General features: G+C 47.4%; 1 protein-coding gene across 2 annotated transcripts in view; it reads left to right on the forward strand.

The window, feature by feature from the left end:
- Nucleotides 1-23,177, forward strand: part of Kiaa1549 (KIAA1549 ortholog) — a 121,544-nt gene that overhangs the window by 76,258 nt on the left and 22,109 nt on the right. For both annotated transcript variants that reach the window (XM_032906739.1, XM_032906740.1), the window contains exons 9-12: nucleotides 1,672-1,849; nucleotides 6,213-6,397; nucleotides 16,940-17,136; nucleotides 19,036-19,151. In XM_032906739.1, coding sequence (XP_032762630.1) covers nucleotides 1,672-1,849; nucleotides 6,213-6,397; nucleotides 16,940-17,136; nucleotides 19,036-19,151 — 676 coding nt within the window. The remainder of the gene's footprint in view (nucleotides 1-1,671; nucleotides 1,850-6,212; nucleotides 6,398-16,939; nucleotides 17,137-19,035; nucleotides 19,152-23,177) is intronic.

Genomic DNA, 23,177 nt, shown 5'->3' on the forward strand with positions numbered 1-23,177 from the left:
TAGGGTACAGTGTAAGACCTTGTTTTCCCCCTCGTACAAAAATTAATAAAAGAGATAAGAAAATATTGAACTAACATAACTGTATTGGAATTAGGGGACAGGTAAAAACCAAATCTTCATGTTTTAGAATATTCTCCAGCCGTTAAAAAAATTAGTCATATAGAAATGTGCTCTGGGGGCCGGAGAGATGGCTCAGCGGTTAAGAGCACTGTCTGCTCTTCCTAAGGTCCTGAGTTCAATTCCCACCAACCACATGATGGCTCACAACCATCTGTAATGAGATCTGATGCCCTCTTCTGTCATGTAGGTGTGCATGAAGAATACTCGTGCACATAAAATACATAAATACTGAAAAAAAAAGGGGAAAAGAGATGTGCTCTGGTGAAAGGAACTACAGAGAGAGACAGGAACAAGAAGAACAATCCTGATAGTAACAGAGAAGTCACAGGAAATGCACTCAAATCTTTAGAGTGGTTTTCTTTAATTTATTGAATTTCAAGAGATTTTAATTTTGTTCTCTATAGTCTTTTATACAAGCTTTTCAGAGTTTCTTCATTGGGTCATATAATTTGTATAAGGTACATATACTTATAGTTACCCAAGTGGTTGCCTGGGAGATACCTTGCATATTGTGGTTCCTGATATAAATCCGATTAGCCACCATCCAGAAAGAGAGCTGGAATTAGACTTTCTGATGGCTCCTTCCAGACTGGACAGCTTACAGAGTCTTTAATTCAAAGTAGCCACCACTGAGAATTTCTGAAAGAAGAAATTGAAATGGTAGCTTCTAAATTCCCTGCACGTCTTAGTATGAGTTAGAAGTGGAGACAGATAGGATCTACTTAGGTTTCCGGTGGTCCTTGCACACATCTCGTTCTACAGCTAATACAAGGTAGCCAGTGTGGTGGGATGATGAGGGGGGAGCAGGTGGCCTGGGGACGGGTGTGGTTAGGAAGCTGACCTCATCACAGCAAGCAGAGGGCAGCAAGTGAGTGCTCCCAGGACTGAGTGTTTTTGAAGCGGCAGAGTTTGAACTCTCCAAGTGAAGTGCTTTGCTAACGTGATGCTCTCGTGTATCAGATGTACGGGATTCTGGTTAAAGACAGGTTAGCTCTGGTTGGCTTGTAGAAGCATAAATTCACAAGGCGCGTGGCCTGGAGATGCTTTCAGCTATCACTTCAGGTGGCAAGGGGAGGGGACGGTGGGTACTGGTATGTGGTGGACAGAGCCCAGGGATGTGGCTAACCATTCTGCAGTGACACCCATGTCAAAGAGCAAAGAATTCACTAGTTCTGTACAGCAGTAGAGCTAAGCAGGACATTTGAGTAGACTCAGGAAGAGATCAGGCAGAACCACTCCCACCTAGGGGAGAGCAGTACACTCTCAGGACATGGCTTCGTCGCTTACAGTTTCAGACCCGCTGGTGCTGCCCAGTGCATGCCTTTGGCCCCTTTGTCTCAAAGAAGACATCAAATCAAACAAAGTGTAGTTGCTATTCTGCACAGAGCAGCTTTCCTTTTAAGCCTCTCCAGAGCAGAGGACAGTGGGGACACCTGCCACTCCAGATGTGGTAGTGAGCTTGTGAAGAGAGCTGGGGACCACTGTGTGCCCTGAGAAGGGGCATCTGGCGTTGCGAGCCTCTCTGATGCTGATGGATCTGTGCTCTCGAAGGTGGTGAACGTGTCCAGGCTGGAGGGAGATGACAATCCGGTGCAGCTCATCTACTTTGTGGAGAATCAAGATGGAGAGAGACTGAGCGCAGCCAGGTCTTCAGATCTGATCAACAAGGTAGACCTCCAGAGGGCAGCCATCATCTTGGGGTACCGGATTCAAGGCGCCATTGCCCAGCGTAAGTCCAAGAGTTTTATCCTGCCAGACACGGTGGGGTCCAAAGTCACTTGTGCTCTGACCTGTGCTGGTTGTTGATGTCCACTTGCTGAGGCTTTGTGTTTTTCTTAAGTTTATTTATTATTACTCAGTGTGCATGTGTGTGTGCAGATGTGTGTGTTTGTGCATGTGTGTGCACATGTGTGTTTACATGTGTGTTTGTGCATGTGTGTGTACATGTGTGTGTACATGTGTGTGTTTGTGCATGCATGTGCACATGTGTGTGTTTGTGCATGTGTGTATATGTACACATGCCGTGGTGCATATGTGGAGATCAGAGGACAACTTTGTAGGGTCCTTTTTCCCCTTCCATCTTTATGGATTTCTGGGGTTCCAGCTCCAGCTATCAGGCTTGGGTGACAAGTACTTCATTTGCTGAGACCGTCTTTATTTTTATTTCCGTCTGTGTGACCATGGCCTTGCTCTCGTTTTTCCTACCTCACACCTCATATTCATGGAATTGCTAGTGAGTCACAGGGCCTTATATCAACATGAACATCCTTTTCCCTACCCCGTACTAGTTTTCATTTAAAAATCCATCTTAGGTAAAATAATGTACCTATTCTGTTTTTATTCCAAAACCTTCCATGTCCCGCCCCGCATGTTGTTGGGGACAGTGAGTCAGTCAGGAAGCTGGGAGCTGCCCTCTAGGCTGACTGCCTTCCTTGGGGTCTTGCAACACAAAGGAGTCCCTTGATCCTTACTCTTTTCAGTCCTGTTTCTCCGTCACCTCACCTCACACCGCTCTACAGTTAGAAAGACGTGTTTGATATTTCTTATTATTATTGGAAGGCGCTTGGCCCTCTGGCAGTGACTGCTCTCAGTACCTCTTGTCCAACTCCCAGATTTTGGGTGTATATTTAAAATGAAGAAAAAGGGAGCAGCATGGAGAATCATAGCTCTCTAAATAAGGTTTTACGAGCTGACTGCCTCCTGAGTGTGCATGTTTCCCTCCGTGATCCAGAGCGGTCCTTCATAGTGTGGGACAACCTGCTCCCCACGGCACATGCATCAGAATCCTGACGAACTTTACTGAGGACAGGAGAAGACAGTGGGAGGCTTGTTTGTTTGTTAACTTCATTACTATGTTTATTAAAAACAGACTTAGGGACCTGTGCTTAAATGCCATTGTGGGTGCTGATGTCCATACAATATACCCCACATCGATGCAAAGATGCAATCAGAAATGGCCACCAAGACTGTCTTGTTCCACACATGATCTTTGTACATGTAGACAAACAATCATATACATAAAATAAAAATAAAATAAAATAAGAATAAGTACACTTTAAGATAAATGGAGTAACTCCAGCAGAGCCACACAGATGAGGAAGTCCCTTGGAGACGATCCCACCCCCAGGCATCTTCTGCTTTGTGTCCTTGTGCCCTGATCTCCCCATGATCAACAGTGCAGCTCTAAACTCTTTTCCTTTTAAGATTTTAATTTTATTTTTTAGTTTACGTGTATTGGTATTGTACCTGTGTTCCACCTGTATGCAGTTCCCAGAGGTCAAACGAGGGCATTGGGTCCATGAGACTGGACTTACAGAGGGTTGTGAGCCACCATGTGGATACTGGGAATCAAACCCAAGTCCTCTGGAAGAGCAGTTCTTAAATGAATGATACCTTAGAAATTGCCCTTTAGAAGAAGAAGGCTTCTGGCTAAGTCAGTCCTTGTCCATGGGGCTAACCTGTGTGAGGGCTGCTGTGTGAACATTTTCATCTGACGGTCAGTAGTGGAAGAGATGATGTGACAGCCATTAGCAGGCTCCTTGGTGTGCTTGAGGGATCACTGTAGAGTGGGCTCTGTTTCAGGTCAGTGAGGAGGTGATGTGAAAAGCACTTACTAACATTGCATCCAGAGCCTGAGGCGGACGGAAGAGCCTCCGTGCTGTATACAAAGGCTGATTTGAAGAGGATATAAGCACCATTTTGTTGGGGCAGGCAGGGGGTTAGGGAATGATGGGGTGCAGATTATCATATGCTGGCCTATCAGCTAGCAAGTCAGCAGTTTCCCATGCACTTGTCACAGCTGACAAAGTGATACCATCAACCAGTACTGGCTCTTCATTAGATAACGGGAAACCCACAAGCAGGTTCTAACTGGCCCCAGAGCTAGAGATGAACCAAAGGTAGGAAAGCAGGGTGAGATGCTTTCTCTGTGACTCTGAAATGGGGTGAACTGTTTCTCCAGTCTAAAACACATCCCCCCCACACACACACACTGAACCTGCATTGGTGTCTCCAGGCTGCGGGCACAGTAGGGCTTCTGCAGCCTAGGTAGCCCTCACAGAACACTCTGCACAGCACACGCAAATATCGTCAACTCTCAGAAAAAGCCACGGAGAACAAAAACCCAGGGTAGTCCTGTCTCTCTGACCTGCCTCCCTTCTCTTCTCAGGGCGTACTTCATTTTCCTGTCCTTAAAAGCTTACTTTATCCTTGCTCTTGCCTCTCTCGCCTTCCTTGCCTGTGCAGTTTGCCTTACTTGAGTCTCCTGACCCGAGGACTGCTCAAGGCCACATGGGCAAACATAATGGGATCTCAGGGTTGGTAGATGAAGAAGCCTCACTTCCTACCAGGGCCAGTGCAGGGGCCTTGAGGACCCTCCTCTGTCTCTCTGTCTCTGTCTGTTGTTTGTCTGTCTCTGTCTCTCTCTGGTTGTTCCATCCAGGGCACACCCTGTGAGTGCAGACGGGTGATTCCAAAGGAGTACAGTTCACTGTCATCTCACCTGATAGTTACGCCTGTTACCTTTAATAAAGCAGCTTCCAGTAAGACCCGTGTTCCAAGCAAGGGTTCAACGGCGGTCATAGATGAGGAAGATGACACCTTGACATTACACGTTCAGACTTCACTTTTCCCAACAAACACTCCCTTTTAGTTAAACCCAGTAGCCTTCTTTATCATTTAAAAAATGTGTTAAAGTACACGTATTAGAGGAAAGAGCAACTATATAATTATAATCTCAAAATCAAAAAGAAAAATTCGTAGGTGGCAGTATTGGCCTTTTCAAAACCTTGACACGTATGAACTGGTGACAGTGACTGTGGCAGTGTTTGCAGCCACCTCTGCTCACGGTTTCCAGAGCTTGCCATTGTCCCAGACAGAAGCCCTGCCCCTTGGGTACAACCTCTCATTTGCCCCCAGGTTCTGGCAGCCACTGTTTTTCTTCCTGTCTATAAATTCAGCTGTCCTAGGTGCCTGACATGGTGTTTATCCTTGTGTGTCTGGCTTCTTCCATGTGTCATGTTTCCAAAGTTCATTCTAGTTGTGGCTGTCTTGAGGTTCCCCTTTGTCTCCTTTTTTTCTGTGTTTGTGTGTGAGGCAGGCATCCTACTCTACCGCTCTCCACCTAGTTTCTTTGAGACAGTGTCTGTCACTGAGCCTGGGGCTAGGCTAGTGGCCGTCAAGCCCCAGCCATCCTGTCTCTGCCCCACATTGGTGCTGGGGTTACAGGTGTGAGTGTGACTGTGGCCTCTTTGTCATTGCTGTTAGGGATTTGAATTCAGGTCCTCCGGTTTATACACCCAGTATCCTTACCTCCACAGTACCCCACTTCCTGTTTAAAAGCTGAATAGTACTGTACTTCATAGACAGACCACATTCTGTTACCCATTCACCTGTGGATGGGTTTGGGCTTTCCCACTGTGGCCATTGTGATCCATGCAGCTATGAACAGTACCATCTCTCTCATGATTTCAGATGCTGAGGTGGACATGATCAGTTGCTTTGGTTCTGGTGCTGCAGCTCATTGGCTGTTTCTTCTGGTATAGAGCACGGACAGCAGATACCATTATTTAGGGATTTATTTCTTGGTAGTTCTCCCTCCCACCACTAGAACCATGTACCTTGAGGGGTTGTGTCAGCATACCTTGCCCTCAGGATGGTGTCTAGCACTGTCAGTCAACATTAGTTTATTGTAGAGAGAGGGAGGAGGGAGTTGGGAAGAGTAGGGAAGAGCTTCCTTCCCTGATCTCCAAGTTCCAGCTATGGTGTTCACAGCTGGGTCTTGAACACATAGCTTCTCTCTTCACATTTGAAGAGAACCGTATTGCGTGAGGTCATACAGACCATAATATGACATGTCATGGAGTGGGGAGAATAAACCGGGAGACTGGAATCAGCCAAGCTTTTTCCCTCAGACACAAATGTGTCATTGTGATCCCTGGTATGTTCCTCGTGTGGCATTCAATTGTGCCTGGTTGCTTTCCTGTCTTGAACTGTCTGGTGAGCCCGAGTGGCCAGAGAAAGTTACATGCTGTCCCGTACATGAGTGAAGAGAGTTGTTACTGAGAGACTTTTTCCCGTCTGCTCATCTGCAGCTGTGGACAGGGTGAAGAGGCCATCCCCGGAGTCACAGAGCAGCAACCTGTGGGTCGTGGTTGGCGTGGTCATTCCCGTGCTGGTGGTCACCGTAATTGTTGTCATCCTCTACTGGAAGCTATGCCGCACAGACAAGCTAGACTTCCAGCCTGACACAGTGGCCAACATACAGCAGCGGCAGAAGGTAAGGTCCAGGCTCAGACGCTGGAAGACAGGAGAGGACCATTGAAAGGACTCTCTGGTCTCTTGGTGGAGTCTTCTGTCCTCACGTGTGTTTACTGTAGCCTAATTCTCTGGATTAGTACAGGAACAAGACCTGTAAAAGCACTTTATAAAGTGAGCCTGGGGACCAGTCATTTTATTGTTGAGAGCTCAGTGGAAGACCAGGTCATTCTGTGGATGCATTGTGATCTGTTCACTCTGACTGTTTTCAGAGAGCAGTGGGTGTGCAGGTTCCCTCAGATCCCCTCCTCACGCACATGCACACGCACCTGAGGAAGTTAATCAAGGTTGTTAGCCCTCTGGACCCGGAATGAGACATGGTGATGAGCCACACACATGAGTGCTGCGACCCAGACTCTGGTCGTCTGAGAGATCAGGAAATAACCATGGAGCCATCTCTCTCTAGCCCCTGTTTAATTATTAAAACTCGGTCATTCATGTTTTAAACATTTAAATATTCGTATTATGATTGGACTCCAGTCTTCCAGCATACCCCAGTTCTTCACTGTTGTATGGATCGGTTGTCTACCGAGACACTGAGTGATTTTCCTAAAACAGACAACACCGCTCGTGTGTCACCTGTGTTCCGGATTTGGCTTTCTTATAAATAAGACCAAAGAAATCTCAGTCCCAAATTCTCCAGATTTTATTTTCAATGGCTCTGCCCATGTTATCCATGCCCCTGCTGAACTTCCTGTTTGTTTGTTTGTTTGTTTGTTTGTTTTTTAGCCCCGAATTTTCACTTGTCTCTCCAAAGCATTAAGTTTTGTAGAGATAGCGATTCTTTTACTTATGATTGCTTTGGGAGTTTCTCTGACATTGTCATGTGAGGTCTCATGATGAAGAATTGACTTGGGGTCAGCATCTAGCAGCTCACCTGGTGTGAACAAAAACCTCGCCTGCGTTCCAGAGAAAGTCTCTAGCTGTAGACGTTGACCAGCATGCATTTCAGCCAGCCTGTTTAGTCCCTCTGCTGAATTTATTAGCATGTGCCTACTAGGTAAATCTTTACTACTTGTTCTAATAAGATCAAGCAAATGATAAAAGAGCAAGAAATAAGATTGCTATAACAACCTTCTATTTTATTCAAATGGTCTTTAAAAAAAAAAACCAAAAAAAAAAAACAAACCCAAAAAACCTCTCTCAGCCAGGCACAGAGGTGTATGCTTGCCATCCCAGCACTGGGGAGGTCAAGGCAGGAAGTTCAAAGCCAGCTGGGACTATACAGTGAGATGCTGTTTCCAAACCAAACCAAACGGACTGTGGAGATAGCTCAGTGACTAAGAACTTGCCATACAAGTGCAAGGACCAGAGTTCAGATCCCCTGTGCCTACATAGGAGGGGTCATCCCAGAGCACCTGAGGACCAAACAGGATCTCTGGGACAAGATGGTCAGTTAGACTAGAGGAATCTGAATCTGCAAGCTCTGGCCGGGCTCAGGGAGAAACAACCCACATCAACTCACGCACACGCAGCACACGCTTAAACCTCCAGAATGGAAAAACAAAACAAATACCATAAATATTACAAACCACAGCCTACTAAGTGAAAAAGTAAGTTTAATTTTTAAACTTGCTATATACCTATAATAGTAAAGAGTATTTTGCTTTTCTTATGAATTAATTCTATGCAAAATCTTAATTATATTGCAAGCTTATATTATCAAATATATTGGCAGTATTTTATACACACATATTCTCTTTCCTATTCATCCTCACTTCTTATATCCATAGTCTGATAGCATCTATAGTTAGCATTGTTACAGTAACAACTGATGTGGGTCTTCTAGTGTCTATAGTTGGTATTGTTACAGTAACAACTGATGTGGGTCTGCTAGTGTCTATAGTTGATATTGTTACAGTAATTACTGATGTGGGTCTGCTAGTGTCTATAGTTGGTATTGTTACAGTAACAATGGATTGGTGCTCAGTGACTCACAGCATGAAATCAGGTCAACAGTAGGGAGGGAAATGTTTTGTTCTGGTGAAAGAGTGTTGTTACAGGGAACTGAACCCAGGGAGATGTCTGTGTGCTTAGGCCTCTTCTGTTCTGTTTCTGCCATACATATGCCTTGTGGCAGCCTTACCCATCATAAACTATCAGAGGTCAGCTTCTCCTGAAATGAAGACAGGCTATCCCCTAAGCTCTCTCCTTACTTCTACGTCTGTGGTATTTCCATGTGGCAGATGTTGCTATAAATCAGATGGATGGTTTCAAATAGAACTTGCAGCCTGTGGAACTGCTCTTCTCCAGGGGCTGCATGGGTCTCTGTGTACATGCAGCCTTGTTGCAGCAAAAATCTGCATGGCAGAACCCCAAGGAGATGGCTGCCTACTCACACCATCAGGAGGCAAGACCGTGTCTTATTTTGCTGGCATTGCAGCTCTCTGTACAGACCTGACATGGGCCTGCAGTAGGAAGACAGTGACCTTCCCCCAGTTTAAAACAAACCTCTCCACTCTCTTCTGAGGCTGCACAGCTGTGGTGAAGGGTCTGCTGCTGTCCCCTGAGGTAATCAGTGAGGTGCTATCCTCCTGTGACTGTAGGGTTCGCCTCCCTGCTCCTGTGGCTTTCTCCATCCTGCTCAGCCCACCCCTGATGCTGCCCTGTGTTACTCTGTGAAATCCTCCAGCAAATCTCAGAGTTACAAACATCTGGAAACAATAAATCTACTGACCTGCACTCCCCACCCCATCCCCTTGCAGCAAAGAGACTGCTTCAGATTGTCTAGGGGTCCATGATTTTTTGAAATACGATAAGAGGGAGAGGCCAGTCTGTTTTAGGTTTCCAGGCAGGGCCTTTTCTTATTTCTGTAATAAAGGGGGAAACTCCAAAGTATCTCTCCTTTGTTTGTATTTGCTTTGATCTCTATCCAGTGCCATCATTTGGTACTATCACCTACAAGACTGCAGTGCGGATCCTTCTTACCATAAATGGCTGGATGCTGCAGGCCCCGTGGGAATGGGTTTCTGATGGGAATGGCCCATACCAGTCACTAGTGTGGAATTGTAGCCCCTGGATGGTTCAGACCCTTAGTTACTACTGAGGCTGGCATTGTGTGCAGCCAGAAGGAGCTGCCCATGTCATGTACATTTAATATCCAGACTCCTAAGTGTGCAGGCCAGACTAAATTATAAACACAGACAGCAGGCATTCTCTCTCTCTTGCAGGGTGATAGTCTCGAGAAGAAACAGTCTCCCCCAAATTGACCTGGAGTAATACAAGCATAGTGAATGTGGGCTGTGGCAGCTGTAGGCAGTGTGTGTGTGTGTGTGTGTGTGTGTGTGTGTGTGTGTGTGTGTGACTGCCAACTTCTGAGAGAGGATGATGCTGGGCTGGAACTGAGGTGAGACAGTGTGGACCTCTGTCTCAGTCACTGGTTCTCTTGCTAGGAAGCAAGACGATGGCCATGGCAGCTGTCACAAAAGCATTTAACTGGGGTCTACAGTTTCAGAGGTTAGTGCGTTATCTTCATGGCGGGGAGAATGGTGGCACACAGGCAGGAACGGTGCTAGAGAAATAGCTGAGAGTTCTACATTTGGCTGCACAGGCGCGGGGGGGCGGGGGCTGACTGGGTCTGGCATGGGCTTTTGAAACCTCAAAGCTCCTCTCTCCTGATGGTGACACTCTTCCAACAAGGCCACACCTCCCAATCCTTTTAATCCTTTCAAAGAGTCCTACTCCTTGGTGACTAAGCATGCACATATATGAACTGATGGGGCCACTCTTACTTAAACCACCACAGCATCAGATGGGATGTATAGTGACTGGTTTTGTGTGCCAACTGGACACAAGCTGGAGTTATCACAGAAAAAGGAGCCTTCCTTGAGGAAATGCCTCCATGAGACCCAGCTGTAAGGCATTTTCTCAATAGTGATTAAGGGGGGAGGGCCTAGCCTTTTGTGGGTGGTGCCATCCTTGGGCTGGTAGTCTTGAGATCTATAAGAAAGCAGGCTGAGCAGGTCAGGGGAAGCAAGCCAGGAAGCAGCATTCTTCCATGGCTTCTGCATCAGCTCCTGCCTCCAAGTTTCTACCCTGTGTGAGTTCCTGTCCTGACTTCCTTTGGTGATGAACAGCAATGTGGGAGTGTGAGCTGAATAAACCCTTTCTTCCCCAACTTGCTTCTTGGCCATGATGTTTTGTCAGGTAATAGAAACCCTGACTGAGACAGGATGTAAGGAACTAAGTGGAGCTGGAACAAACCTGTAAGGGAGAATACAGCCTAACCTGTGTAACGGAAGACCCTCTCAAAAGGCTGGTAGGCTCAGGTGGACTGGACTGGGACACAGGCAGCCACTGCAGAGTGTCCAACAAGGGGAGCAGGCTGGACAGCTGTCCATTTACAGCGGCCACTTGGGAAGGCAGTGTGGATGGTGACTTGAGGGGAAATGCAGTGTGTACCCCTCCTAGCTCCAGACTTGGAGTCTGCCAGAATCCTCTGGATCCTTAGCACTCGTATGTCTCAGTCACCCTGGATGCTACCCATGATTCAGTGTGGCTGGTGGGTGCCAAAACCTTGGAGTTTTCTCCTCGCAACTCAGGGACCCCGGGGTCCCAGATGGCCCCATTGAGGACAAGCAGATGGCTGTAACTCCACCTTGTCTTCACTTTTTAAACGGAAACAACATGATGGCTGTGGAGGTTTTTCACCCATTGCCATCAGTCAAGTGATAAATCCATACAATGGCGCACTCCACACCAGCGCAGTTCTTTGGTATAGACCCTTGGGATTTGCTGAATGGTTTCTATGGTCATCCTAACTGCCCCTTCCCTGGGGACCAGACAGACCCAGGCACTGGGGGGCTTCGCTGCATCTCGTTCCATCTGGGTCTTGTTATATTTATGGCTCACATGTTTTAAAACTCATCATGTGTCTCTCTTGTTACTTGGCTGACCCGCCCGCCTAGACCTCCCTGACTTGTCGGCAGTGTGTTCCCATGGGGCCCAGACAAGTCCCCCAGAGATAGGCTGAGAAAAAGAAAGAACAAAAAGACCATCTTTCTTCAGAAACAACTGGCTGTAATTTGAATATCGAAGACTCAAATTCGTCGTGATTTCTCTCGTATGAAAAACTGATTAAAGCCCATGGAGGGTGGGGGTAACAGTGCCAGCCTGGCTTTAGTCTAGATTTTATTTTTAAGGAACGGAAAAACTAATTCCTAGTGGTTCAGAAAGCAGCGGTCGGGGGTATACTAAAAGCCGTGAATTCCCAGTTGGGGGAGGAGTGGTGCTTTATGTAATCTTTTCCTTCTGTGTGTAGATGGCTTTTGTGTTGTGTTTAAGCATGGATGAGTTGCCCTGTTTTTATGGTGGTTGAAGGTGGTGTGTCCCCCCGCCCCCGTGAGATGGGCTCTTATGAGGATGTTTAAGGATGTGAGCTGGGATTGGCAGTGTCCACGGGACTTGTGTCCTGTGGTGAGTGTTGGTTCATCACCCTAGTAAGCTTGGTGTGTCACTTGGCTTTCTTGTATCTCATTCAGGCTTTAGCTGTTAATGGAGGGAGGGTCTACTGTGTGTCACATTGCTACTCATAAAGTATTGTATTTAAGCTAACATATATAGCCGTAGCTGCTGTCCGGAAGGCTCCACTATCTATATTCACTACTTGGGATTTCATCAGCCAGTAGCAACGGGAGTGCCGTCAATCTCATTTGCAGAGCCTTGGCATTAATAAGGCAGTTTTACATGTTGCCATGTTTGTGTCTGACCCGAGCCCTGCCATTCTCTCAGGGGAGATGGTCACTGCTTGGCCATGGTCTATGCAGATGGTCCTGCAGAGGCCAGTGCTGTGTGTCTGTTTTGACATTATTCTTTCAGAAACCTTTGCTTAGAGGAACAGTCTGTTGCTCCTGCATTTTGACTAAAGCAAATGTTGTCGTGGGTAACTGTGCTCGAACACAGTTCTTTGAGGCGTGTGCTTTCCCACGAGGATGTGTAAACAAGCTTCCCCACGGTTTCTAAGTCAGAGGCCAAACTGCTCAGATGGCCATTGTTGTCTGTTACTTCTTCAGTTGGAGGCCTCTCCTTTATGAAGAAGCTAAGACACTATGTAACTTGGTGTGAAACATATGTATAAAATTGGAAATTGCTCATTTGGGGATTTTCCTCATTAGCCGGGAGTAATTGGTGTCAAATTGTCAATTTTCTAGCCATCTTGACAGACACTTGAGAATTATGTGGCTCGGTAGATTTGTAATTTCAAGATGAAAATAATATTTATAATTACACATCCCCTAAGTTAGAACAATGTATCTAAGTCTGATTGACTGGGACCCATCCTAATAGTTGAAGTAGTTTGGCTTTTTGGTTTATTTTGTTTGTTTGTTTTGTTTTTTGGTTCAGGAGTCCTAATTTTTCTTCTATATACACACCTACATACATAGATGCTTTGCATTTAAGAGCTCAGCTGAATCGTTATGGTAACTTAAAACAAACAGGGGAAAATATTGAGCTGGCAAGTGTGGACTTACAAAGGGCAGATTGCTGAGGCTGTTAAGTATGTTGTTTTAAGAATATATTTCTTTATTTTATGTTTATGTGTGTGTGTGTCTGACTGCATGTGCGTGTGCCTAAGTGCGTGTATGCGTGACACATCCCTTGGAGGCCAGAAGAGGGGTTTACATCCCCTGGAATTGATGGTACAGGTGGTTGTAAGCCACCATGAAGGTGCTGGGAATTGAAACCAGGTCTTCTGCAAAAGCAACCAATGATCTTGACCTCTGAGCCATCTTCTCAGCCCCTGAAGTACATTATTTATGCTTAAGTCCAAATGTGTTACTCTAGAGCAGGTCTGATATGACAGCGTATCAGTGAGCAGAGACCACTGGGGGTCAGGCAGCTGAAACATGACCGTAGTATCCAGTAACTCAGGAGTTAATGGCAGTCTCCTGCAGGACTGAGTAAAAGCTCAAGAAAACAAAGATGCTGTCTTGGCTCTATTTTTTTTTATTTGAAGTTAGAACTTTGATTTTTTTTTTAGAAGTGAATATGAAAATTTGTACTCCCTTGCTATTGGACATAAAATAAAGCCACAGGCTCTAGGGCTAGGGAGGTGGCTCAGTGATTAAGAGCAATGTCTGCTCTTGTAGAGGACCCAGGTCGGTTCCTAGCACCCACTCTGTGACTCCTGACCACCTGTAACTAGTTCCAGAGGAATCCAGCTCCCTCTTCTGGAGTCATAGACACCAGGGATGTGCATGGCACACACATGTAGATAGAGGCACGTATTCATGCACATAAATAAAAATAATCCAATCAGAAGAAAAAACAGACCCAGGCTCTGCCCAGGCTCAAACATTGAAGTTCAGGGCCAGCCTGGTGTATAGTAAGACCTTGATTCAAACAATAACAAGAACCAACCAGCCAACCATTAACTTCCAAAGGCCTAGCTGAGACCTTGTGAACCTGGTACTTCGGATCCTGAAGGATGGTGATCCTGCAGGCAGGGCACACTTCCGGGCACATTCGTGCTTCCAGGGCTGCCACGCTGATGGTGAATGTATCACTTCTAGGCTGGGCAGACAAAGCGCAGAGCCCTCGACCCCAGGATGCCCCACTGGCACCCTCTTGCCTTGTTCTCACTGACTCAGCAGCAGGAAGGTATGTGGAGGAGGTAGAGGTGATGTTAAATAGAAACAACCCTGCTTCTGCTGTTTTCCTCTGCAGAATATGAGTTCACACCATGCCCATGTGAAACTCCCCCTTAAAGAAACGCGTGCGATGGTCCTGGGGAGCTGGCTCAGTGGTTAGGACTGCTGTCTGCCTTGCAGACTGGAGTTTGGCACCCATGTCTGGCTGGCTTACCGCCACCTCTAACTTCAGCAACAGGGGCTCTAGTGCCCCCTTTTGTCTTCGCTGGGAGCCTGCGCTCACGTTTGAACACATGCACACTCAAACTCACAAACAAATGCAAACAAAAACTAAAAGACAAAAATAAACGGATATAAGGGCTGGGAGATGAATCAGTGCTGCTGCCCAAGCACAAGAGCCTGAGTTTGAGCCCCCAGCCTTCATGTAAAAGGCCTGGCCTTGCAGTATTCACTTGTGATCCCAGCACCTGGGGAATTGCTGGCCGGCCAGCCTGGCTGAATCCGACGTCCTATGTACCCGAAGGAGACCCTGTCTTAAGGAAAACAAGGTGTGGGGCACTAGAGAGATGGCCTGATGGTCAAGAACACTTGTTCCTTTCTTACAGAAAACCCGGGTTCAACTCACACGGTAACTCACCACACTATGTTTTTCCAGTTCTAGAGGATCTGATGGTCTCTTCTGCCCTCCGTGGGCACAGTGCATGCACATGGCACACTTACATGCATGCAGTCACACATACACACACACACACACACACACACACACACACACACACACACACACACACACACACACACAGAAATACATTTAAGACAGGGAAAGAGGAAGCCACCTTCAGGCTTGTGCTTCGGTGAAAGGGAGCTGCTAAGCCCTTTGGGTCCTCGGTATTTGCTATCCAGAGGTTTCTATTCTCTACACAGAACATTCCAAGAAGCTACTGTGTTCATAAGAGTGGGGATTCGCTTCTGAAGGGGCCACAAGACTTTTAGAGGCGTGTTGGGAGGGGAGCTGCTGCTTCTAGGAAATGTTTGTCCACCTGCAAGACCACGTAGACCATCGGGGTGACGGCAGTTAGTTTTGGATTTGTCATTTCCCATGCGGTGTCCCTGAGTCCAGAGACGCAAGGAACAGCGACCGCTCTAAAGGAAGCTCATCAATTAGAGAATATGGTTGCCAGCGGGTCTGGCTTTTGTTTCCAAGCAACTCTTTGTAAACTGTCCTTACGGTGCCATTTGTCTCCCTCTGCTGGCGTGAGTCATTATTGCAGACTGCCTTTCCCCTACCCATTTGGATGTTTAACATTGAGAGTCTTAGGTCACAGCCTCACTTCTGAGCCATAAAGCAGTGCACTGTAACATCACTGTTGCTCTTACACATAGGATATCCGTGTGGAAGTATTCCTTAGGACTCTGGGATAAAGCCGAGCGGCATTCCTAATGAGCACACCCATCTGGGCAGCTTCGTCCTTTTCTAAGTGAATTAATTTTAATTTTTATGTGCATGAGTGGTCTGGATGTGTACCACGTGTTCCTGGTGTTCCCTGGACCCCTAGAACTGGAACTAACATGGTGGCAGTTGTGAGCCACCATGTGGGTGCTGGGAAGTAGAGCTGGGGATCTCTGGAAGGGCAGCCGGTGCTCTTCACCACCCAGCCATCTCTTCAGCACCTCAGAGCTGCTTCTTAAATGCACTTCCATTTTCCTGTACTGTGCAGGCTGGATTTAAGGAAACTGTTAAGACCCAAAGCCTAGAGGAGGCACAGATCCCAAGGTCTGATTTTGGATGTGGTATCGGCTGTACTGGTGTCCCCAGAGGGAATGCCTGTGTCTGGCAGCGAGCACAGGCTGTTTCTCAAGATGTTTGTGCTGTGGGCCTTTCTAGAAATGCTTTCTTCCTTTGGCTGCTGGAATGCTGAGCTTTCCGATTGGTCTGTCTCTTTGAAGTCTCCTGTTTTCTTTCATGCTTCCTTTTCTTCTCCCCAGTACCAACCCATTGGGTGTTCTCTTAACAAAGACTCTACGTTCATGCCTGCGTATCACTGGACAGGCAGCTGCTGGCCTCACCTCTCAGACCGAACATCTCCTAAGCTATCGTCCCGTCTTTCAAGCTAACCCTGTTGAGAGGGAAGTCTGCCTCTTTATCTCCTTTGCTCCTTAAGACACACCCTCCATGTCCCCTCCGTGTCATGGGTCAGGCTTCCAGGTCATTACCTGTTCCCCTTTGGTTTCTTCTGTCTGCTGGGCTTCTCCCTTCCACGGATACCCTTTCCCCACCCCTCACCCTCACGCCCTGCTAGTGTCGGGGCAGACCGTCCTGATTTTATGCACATGGTTTCACTGGGTTCCCGTGTTTGTCTGCTTAGATTCTAGAAATCTGCCTCCTTCGAAATAGAGGCTGGGTATCCAGGGTGTCCAGCAGACAACTTTAAAAGCTGCCATTTCGAATGCTCTGTGTGCAGTCTGGCCTCTCTCTCTGTCCCCCACTGCATTCTGTCCCATTAGCACAGTGACCGTAATCTCTTCCCATCCCCTGTCATCTCCGTTCGTCTCCTCACAATGATCTACAGCGAAGTCTGGGAAGCCTTTCCCGTTTCCAAGGCCTGGATAAAGCTCCCCTTTCCCCACAAAGCGCGTCTCGAGTCACAGGTCTGTGACAATGGAGCAGGTGACCTGCTGGAATGGCTCTGCATTGTGGTCTTGCTATTTAATCCTCCTGTTCTTGTTTAATCTTTCATAAGCATCTGTGATGAATTCTAAGTCCAGACAGAACCCGGCGTCCGATCTGTTACAGAGATGGTTGTTGAACGGGGTTGGTGGCTTTGCTGGCAGTCTTGGGTCCAGAGGTCATGCTCCTCCGGCCAGCCTTGGTCCCTTGCTGCCCTCAGACCTCATGTTAACCACCACGTGTGTTTTAGCTGCAGATCCCCAGCGTGAAAGGCTTCGATTTCGCTAAGCAGCATCTGGGTCAGCACAATAAAGACGACATACTGATTATTCATGAGCCAGCACCACTGCCAGGACCCGTGAAGGACCACACCACACCCTCTGAGAATGGAGACGTGCCGAGCCCAAAGTCAAAGATGCCTTCCAAGAACCTCCGACACAGAGGGAGGTTAGTATTGGGCTTTCTAGACTGTCCTCTGTGGCCCAGGCTGTGTGACGTCTTCCCACCGCATGCTTATTTCTGGTGGGCTGCCCCCCGATTTGATTCTGAATCAGACGGCTAGAAGTTTAATTTTCTGAGGTGAATGTCCTAAGCTTTGCGAAGGGAATACAAGAAAGAATGAATGAAAAGTGGACGGTATGGGCCAGCAAGATGGCTCAGCAGGTAAAGGTGCTTGCTGCCAAGTGTGATGACCTGCTTCCCGTTCCTCCTGTCCAGAGCTTGTGGAGAACTGTGCATTAATTTCCCAAACTGCCAGGGAGGCACTTGTTGCCCTCTCCCTGTGGGAAGAGCTAGAACTAACCTGAGGAAGACAGAGCCAGGATCAGGCCCTGTGAGTTGGCTTCAGCTCATAGCTTTGGCTTCTCAGGTCTCCCTCTGTCCGCTGCCCCTTTAGAACTCTGGCTTTTGATTGGCTGCTGGGAGTGAAGAAGCCTCTGTCCATATCACTGTTCAACATTCAAACCCGTGACGTCGCTTCTGCCTCGGGAGCTGGCCTAGTTGAAGGATGTAACGGATGTTGGTGTGTGGTCCTTAGGGAAGACACTAAGTTCTGAAGGGAGATGCTCCTGGCTTAATTATTTCCCAGCCCAGAAGCAGCAAATCAGCAAAGATGATGATTTAACGCGTTGGTGAAAGTTTTCAAAGAATTGCTTCCTCCCCAGTAGCCCCATCATCACACTGGTCTTTGAGGAGGATACAGTTATCCTGCTCTGCTTCCATTTTGGAATATGCTTTCCATATTCCACTCTTTTCCTCGGGGAAAAGAGTGTTGATGTTGAATTACAGACTTGATCTTGTCATTTATTTATCATGTACACAGTGTTCTGCCTGCGTGTACACCTGCAGGCCAGAAGAGGGCACCAGATCTCACTATAGATGGTTGTGAGCCACCATGTGGTTGCCCGGAATCGAACTCGGGACCTGTGGAAGAGCACACAGTGCTCTTAACCTCTGAGCCATCTCTCCAGCCCCGTGTCATGATTCTTAAAGCAGTTTAGGGCAGCTGTTCAGAGTCCCTCAAGGACACCAGAATGTATTGGCAGGTCCTGTTGCTGTTGAAGCTCGGGAGTCTTGGAGAGCAGGTGCTTACTGGGTAAGACGGTTCCCTGCCACATACGTCATGGTGCTGCGTTACCATAACTTAACCACATGGAGTCAGATCTCATCCGGGGCCATTGCTTTAGTGTTGTTAGTATAGGAATCATCTGAAGGTTTGGAGTTGCTTAGAGTGGAACCAGGACTTCACTGGCCTCCTGGGGTTCTCGGGCTCCGTTAATGCTAAAGCAGGTCAGAACCCCAGCTTCCTCCTTTTAAAAAAATCTTGTACCTCTCCCTCCCCTTCCCCCCCTCCCCCTTCCCCTCCCTTCATTCTTTGTGTGTGTACATGTGTACATGTGAGGTCAGGGACAATAATTAGGAGTCAGTTCTCTTCTGTCATGTAGGCCATCAGGCCTGGTGACAGATACCTTTATCTGCTGAGATATTATTTTTAAAGAAAGTAGTTTGTCTTTGTGGTGTCAGTGATTGGACCCAGGGCTTTTCAAGTGCAGACCAGTACACAAACAGTAGGCATCTGACTTCTGTTAGACTCACTACCTAGAAGGGACCTAGGGTCAGGCGCTCAGCCTTGGGCCCCAGCAGCTCTGGAGACTTCCAGCATTCAGTTTTCTAGCCTTGGTTGGAAAGCACCCTGATAGGCCATTTAGTCAGCAATGCCAGTCTGTCCCTGGGACTGTGATCCTTTAATTTTGGATGATTTTTCCTGGAAGCCTGCTTCCTAGCGAAACTGACAATTTTAACCCCTTTCCCTGCCCTTCTGATGCTTGCATTTCTTTTTGTCTGCAGAGTTTCCCCCTCAGATGCTGACTCCACAGTCAGTGAGGAGTCCAGCGAGAGAGATGTGGGAGAGAAGACGACGGCTACCGCCCCTGAGAACAAGGCCCACAGAGCTCCACAGAGCGGTGTGTCACTGTCTGTCCTCCCTGTGTCCTATAGCCTGGGGATTAGAAACTAAGCTTTAAAAAATCTACGAAAATGGACTACACATCAGTCATGCCGAGTTTCTCAGCCTTGACAGTCACTTTTGATCCCTGTGTTGGTGTCTGCTTCAAGGAAAGGCACAGGAGTAGAGACTAGGGGTTCACTGAGTTGTGTCTTTTTTTTTTTTTTTTTTTAAAGATTTATTTATTATATATGAGCACACTGTAGCTGTCTTCAGGAACACCAGAAGAGGCATCAGATCCCATTACAGATGGTTGTGAGCCACCATGTGGTTGCTGGGAATTGAACTCAGGACCTCTGCAAGATCAGTCAGTGCTCCTAACCACTGAGCCATCTCTCCAGCCCACTGAGTTGTGTCTTAAAAGTAGATATTCGTTCTAATGTAGTGTCCAAGCAGGAGAATTTAATGGAAACTATAGTCCTAAAACTGCCTGTCGAAACAGCGATATTTTTTAGGAAGCAGTTCCAGGACGTCACTGTTGGGAAGTTGTCTGTCTGTCAGGTTCATCGAGTGCAGTCGTGTTTCTAGATCATTCTCTCAGCAGGTGGTTGGGTGTAATCAGATGGCTCAGCCATCTTTGCAGGCCAGGCACAAAGCAAAGGTCTCCCCACTGTAGAGCTCATTGCTTTGGGTCTGATACCAATTAAACAACCAAACAACCAAACAGACGCCTGTGCCCACAGGCCTTCCTTGCCTTGGCAGTAGTCCCTGGAGCGGTGTCAACGTGTCATGGTTTCACTTTATTTCGTTTTGGGTTTTTGGAGACATAGTCTCATGAAGCCCAGCTCTGCCTAAAAATCTGGATGCTCCTGATTTCACCTCCTGACTAGTGAGGGACAGACATGCTCTACCATGCCTGGCTGACAGCTTGCCTTCATGTATGTATGTATGTACGTATGTATGTATGTATATATGTGTGTATGTATGTATATATGTGTATGTATGTGTGTATGTATGTGTGTATGTATGTGTGTGTGCATATATGTGTGTATGTATGTGTGTGCATATATGTGTGTATGTATGTATGTGTGTATGTATGTGTGTATGTATGTGTGTATGTGTACGTGTGTATGTGTGTACATATATGTGTGTGTGTATATGTGTGTGTGTGTGTGTGTTTTTTGTGTGTGTGTGTGTGTGTGTGTGTGTGTGTGTGTGTGTGTGTGTGTGTGTGTGTTTGTGTGTGTGTGTGTGTATGTGTGTATGTGTATGTGTGTATGTATGTATATATGTGTACATGTGTGTGTGTATGTGTGTATGTATGTGTGTGTATGTATGTATGTGTGTATGTGTGTATATGTATGTATGTAGTATGTGTGTATATATTTACTTATTTATTATATGTGTATGCGTATGGGCACACAGGTGCCATGGTGCACATGAAGGTCAGAGAACTACTAACTAGTGGGAATTTTTCTTTCCTTCTAACACATAGGTTCTGGGAAATGAATTCAGGTTGTCTGTCCTGGTAGTGAACACTGTTACCCACTGAGCCACCTGCCTGGGTCCCCCAGGAGCTCCGCTTCAGCTTACTAGGTTGTTTAAAATGAAGCTGCTCTTGGTGGGTTGCCTGGGGGCTTTGTTTTTATCTGAGGATCCTGTTTCAGCAGTTCAGAGATAAGGGATTTAAAGGTGGTTTTGTGCTTACTGTTTTGGAGACTTTGGGGTCTTGGCATAGAGTAAGTAGCTCAGGCCGGCCTGGCACTCGCGGTGTTCTCTCCACCTGTGCCTACTGCTGGGTATGATGCTGGAGTGTGTATGTGTGTATATGTATGTATGTACATACATGCCATCGTACCCAGCTGCGTTTACTTGAAAATGTTTTGTTGCTTTTTGTTTTTACATTTATTTTGTTTCATGTCTGTGAGTGTTTTGCTGTGTGTATGTAATCACACCATGAGCATGCAGTGCCCGTGGCGGTCAGAAGGGGGCATTGGAGCTCTTGGAACTACAGTTTTGGATGATTGTGAACCACAGCGTGGGTGCTGGGAGCTGGAGTCTGAAGCCCCTGCAAGATCAGGAAGTGTGGCTGACCTCGGAGCCATCTCCAGCCCCATCCTCACTCTGTTAGGTTACATAGGTCAGTGTTTGAAAATTCAGCACAGACAAATGACATTCTGTACATGGAGAGAGTCTGGCCCAAGGCCCAAGGGAACCTTGTACCCCTGACACTCACCCCCAGGGCCTTGCAGGGCCACACCCCACCCCATGCAACTGTCACTCATCCTTGCCACCCCTCCCCACGGGCTCTTGTAATTTTGAGGAAGCGAAGAAGCTTTTCCTTGGGATCCAGTTTCACCGAATCTTAAAACTTACTTAGCACCATAGTGGCCAGGTGCTGTGTTTCAGACAGGCAGGATTAAAATCTTGTTTCAGTCCTGGGAAAGAAATACTTGAGAAAGAAAGCCTTTCTCACTCTCTGCCGACTGCTCACCGTAGTCGGCTTGCACTGTTCCTTGTGTCCACCTCTACCCCTTCTGACAGAAGCTCGCCAGTGAATCCTATGAAGGGAGCAAACCCAAGCAGCACTCGGCCTGCCTTCAGAATCGGGGCTAAAAGCCCACTGCCTGTGAGGCAGGACAGGGAATTGGAGCTTCCTGGGAGTCCAGGAGCTCAGGGGCTGCCACCGTAATTGAAAGCATGGTGCTCATGGAGCCAGCATCTATGTGTTGTGTCTGTGTTCTGCAAAGCTAATACCAACTCACTTTAAAGCTCCCACACCTTCTTAGAAGTCGCCATAGCTTTGGGGCTACCACAGGTATTTTGGAGTTTTTTGTGTAGAGCTTCATTAAATACCATTTATGAATGTGTGTGTGTGTGTGTGTGTGTGTGTGTGTGTGTGGAGAGAGAGAGAGAAAGAGGGGAGGAAGAGAGAGAGAGAGAGAGAGAGAGAGAGAGAGAGAGAGAGAGAGAGAGAACGAGAAGTCAGGGCTCTGCACTCTGCACATGCTGATCAGGGACTGTGGCTGCCACACAGCCCAGGCTGGACCTCAAACTAGTGGTCCTCTCTTGAGTTCTGGAATTACAGTACCTGGATTATTTTCTTAAAATTTTTATTCAAATCCTTTTTCTGCATCATATCACGTGAGTGGAGGAGGTTGTTGAGAACCACCAGGAACCTCGTTCTTTGGACTAGTGCTCCCTGTCACCACTGCATGTGCCACACCCAGTGACTGGCTTTAAGGTCCCTGGCAAGCCATTTTCAGTCCCCCTCTTGCAACAGACACTCATAAAAGGCTGCTCTTTTGTGTTTTGGCAAATTCAAACCTAATTGTGTTCTGATTGTGTTCCCTGCCCTGCTGGCTAGAGTGTCATGCAGCCCTTACGTCCATCTCTGAGACATACAGAGGTGACTGATTGAACAACAGGGTCCTATGCTCTTGATCATTGCAGTTGGGGAGCCATATCTGTTCCCACTGCCATCACTGAAGAGAATGTGGGGAGAGAGGTGGGAGCGGAGGGGCCGTGTGCCCTTGAGTAAGAGTGGCCAGGCTAGGGTGGCAATACGGTCCTCCCCATGGCCCTGCCTACCCAGTCCTTGTCCTCAGGAGTACAGCTAGTTGGTAGAGATGGACTGCCAAATGTTTTCTGGAGGGAGGCAGGTGCTGAGACAAGCCCTCAGTCCATAGCTCTGACTGTGTAGCTCTGAGTGGCCTGGACCTCACTGGGAGGCCTGCTTGGCCTTGGACTCCCAGAGATCCACTTGCATCTGCCTCCTGGGTGCTCGTGTCAAGTGTGCATTGCCACTCTGTGCCCCTCCCCCACGCTCTCTTGATTGATGGTCTCCCTCATGCCAGTGTGACTATCTGAAGTGTGGTTCTGAGTGGTTAGATCTTCATCCACTTGAGTTCCACAAGCTCCAGGTGGGAACATTTCTCCTGGGGACTGATAGGACGTTGATCGTGGCTCCTGATAAGGTCCTTGCCAGGTGAAGGGATGCATTGTCTCAAGCAGAGTAGGTGCATAGGTGAGGTGTGAGGTAATG

This window comes from Rattus rattus, chromosome 6 (assembly GCF_011064425.1).
Source record: "Rattus rattus isolate New Zealand chromosome 6, Rrattus_CSIRO_v1, whole genome shotgun sequence".
Taxonomy (NCBI): domain Eukaryota; kingdom Metazoa; phylum Chordata; class Mammalia; order Rodentia; family Muridae; genus Rattus; species Rattus rattus.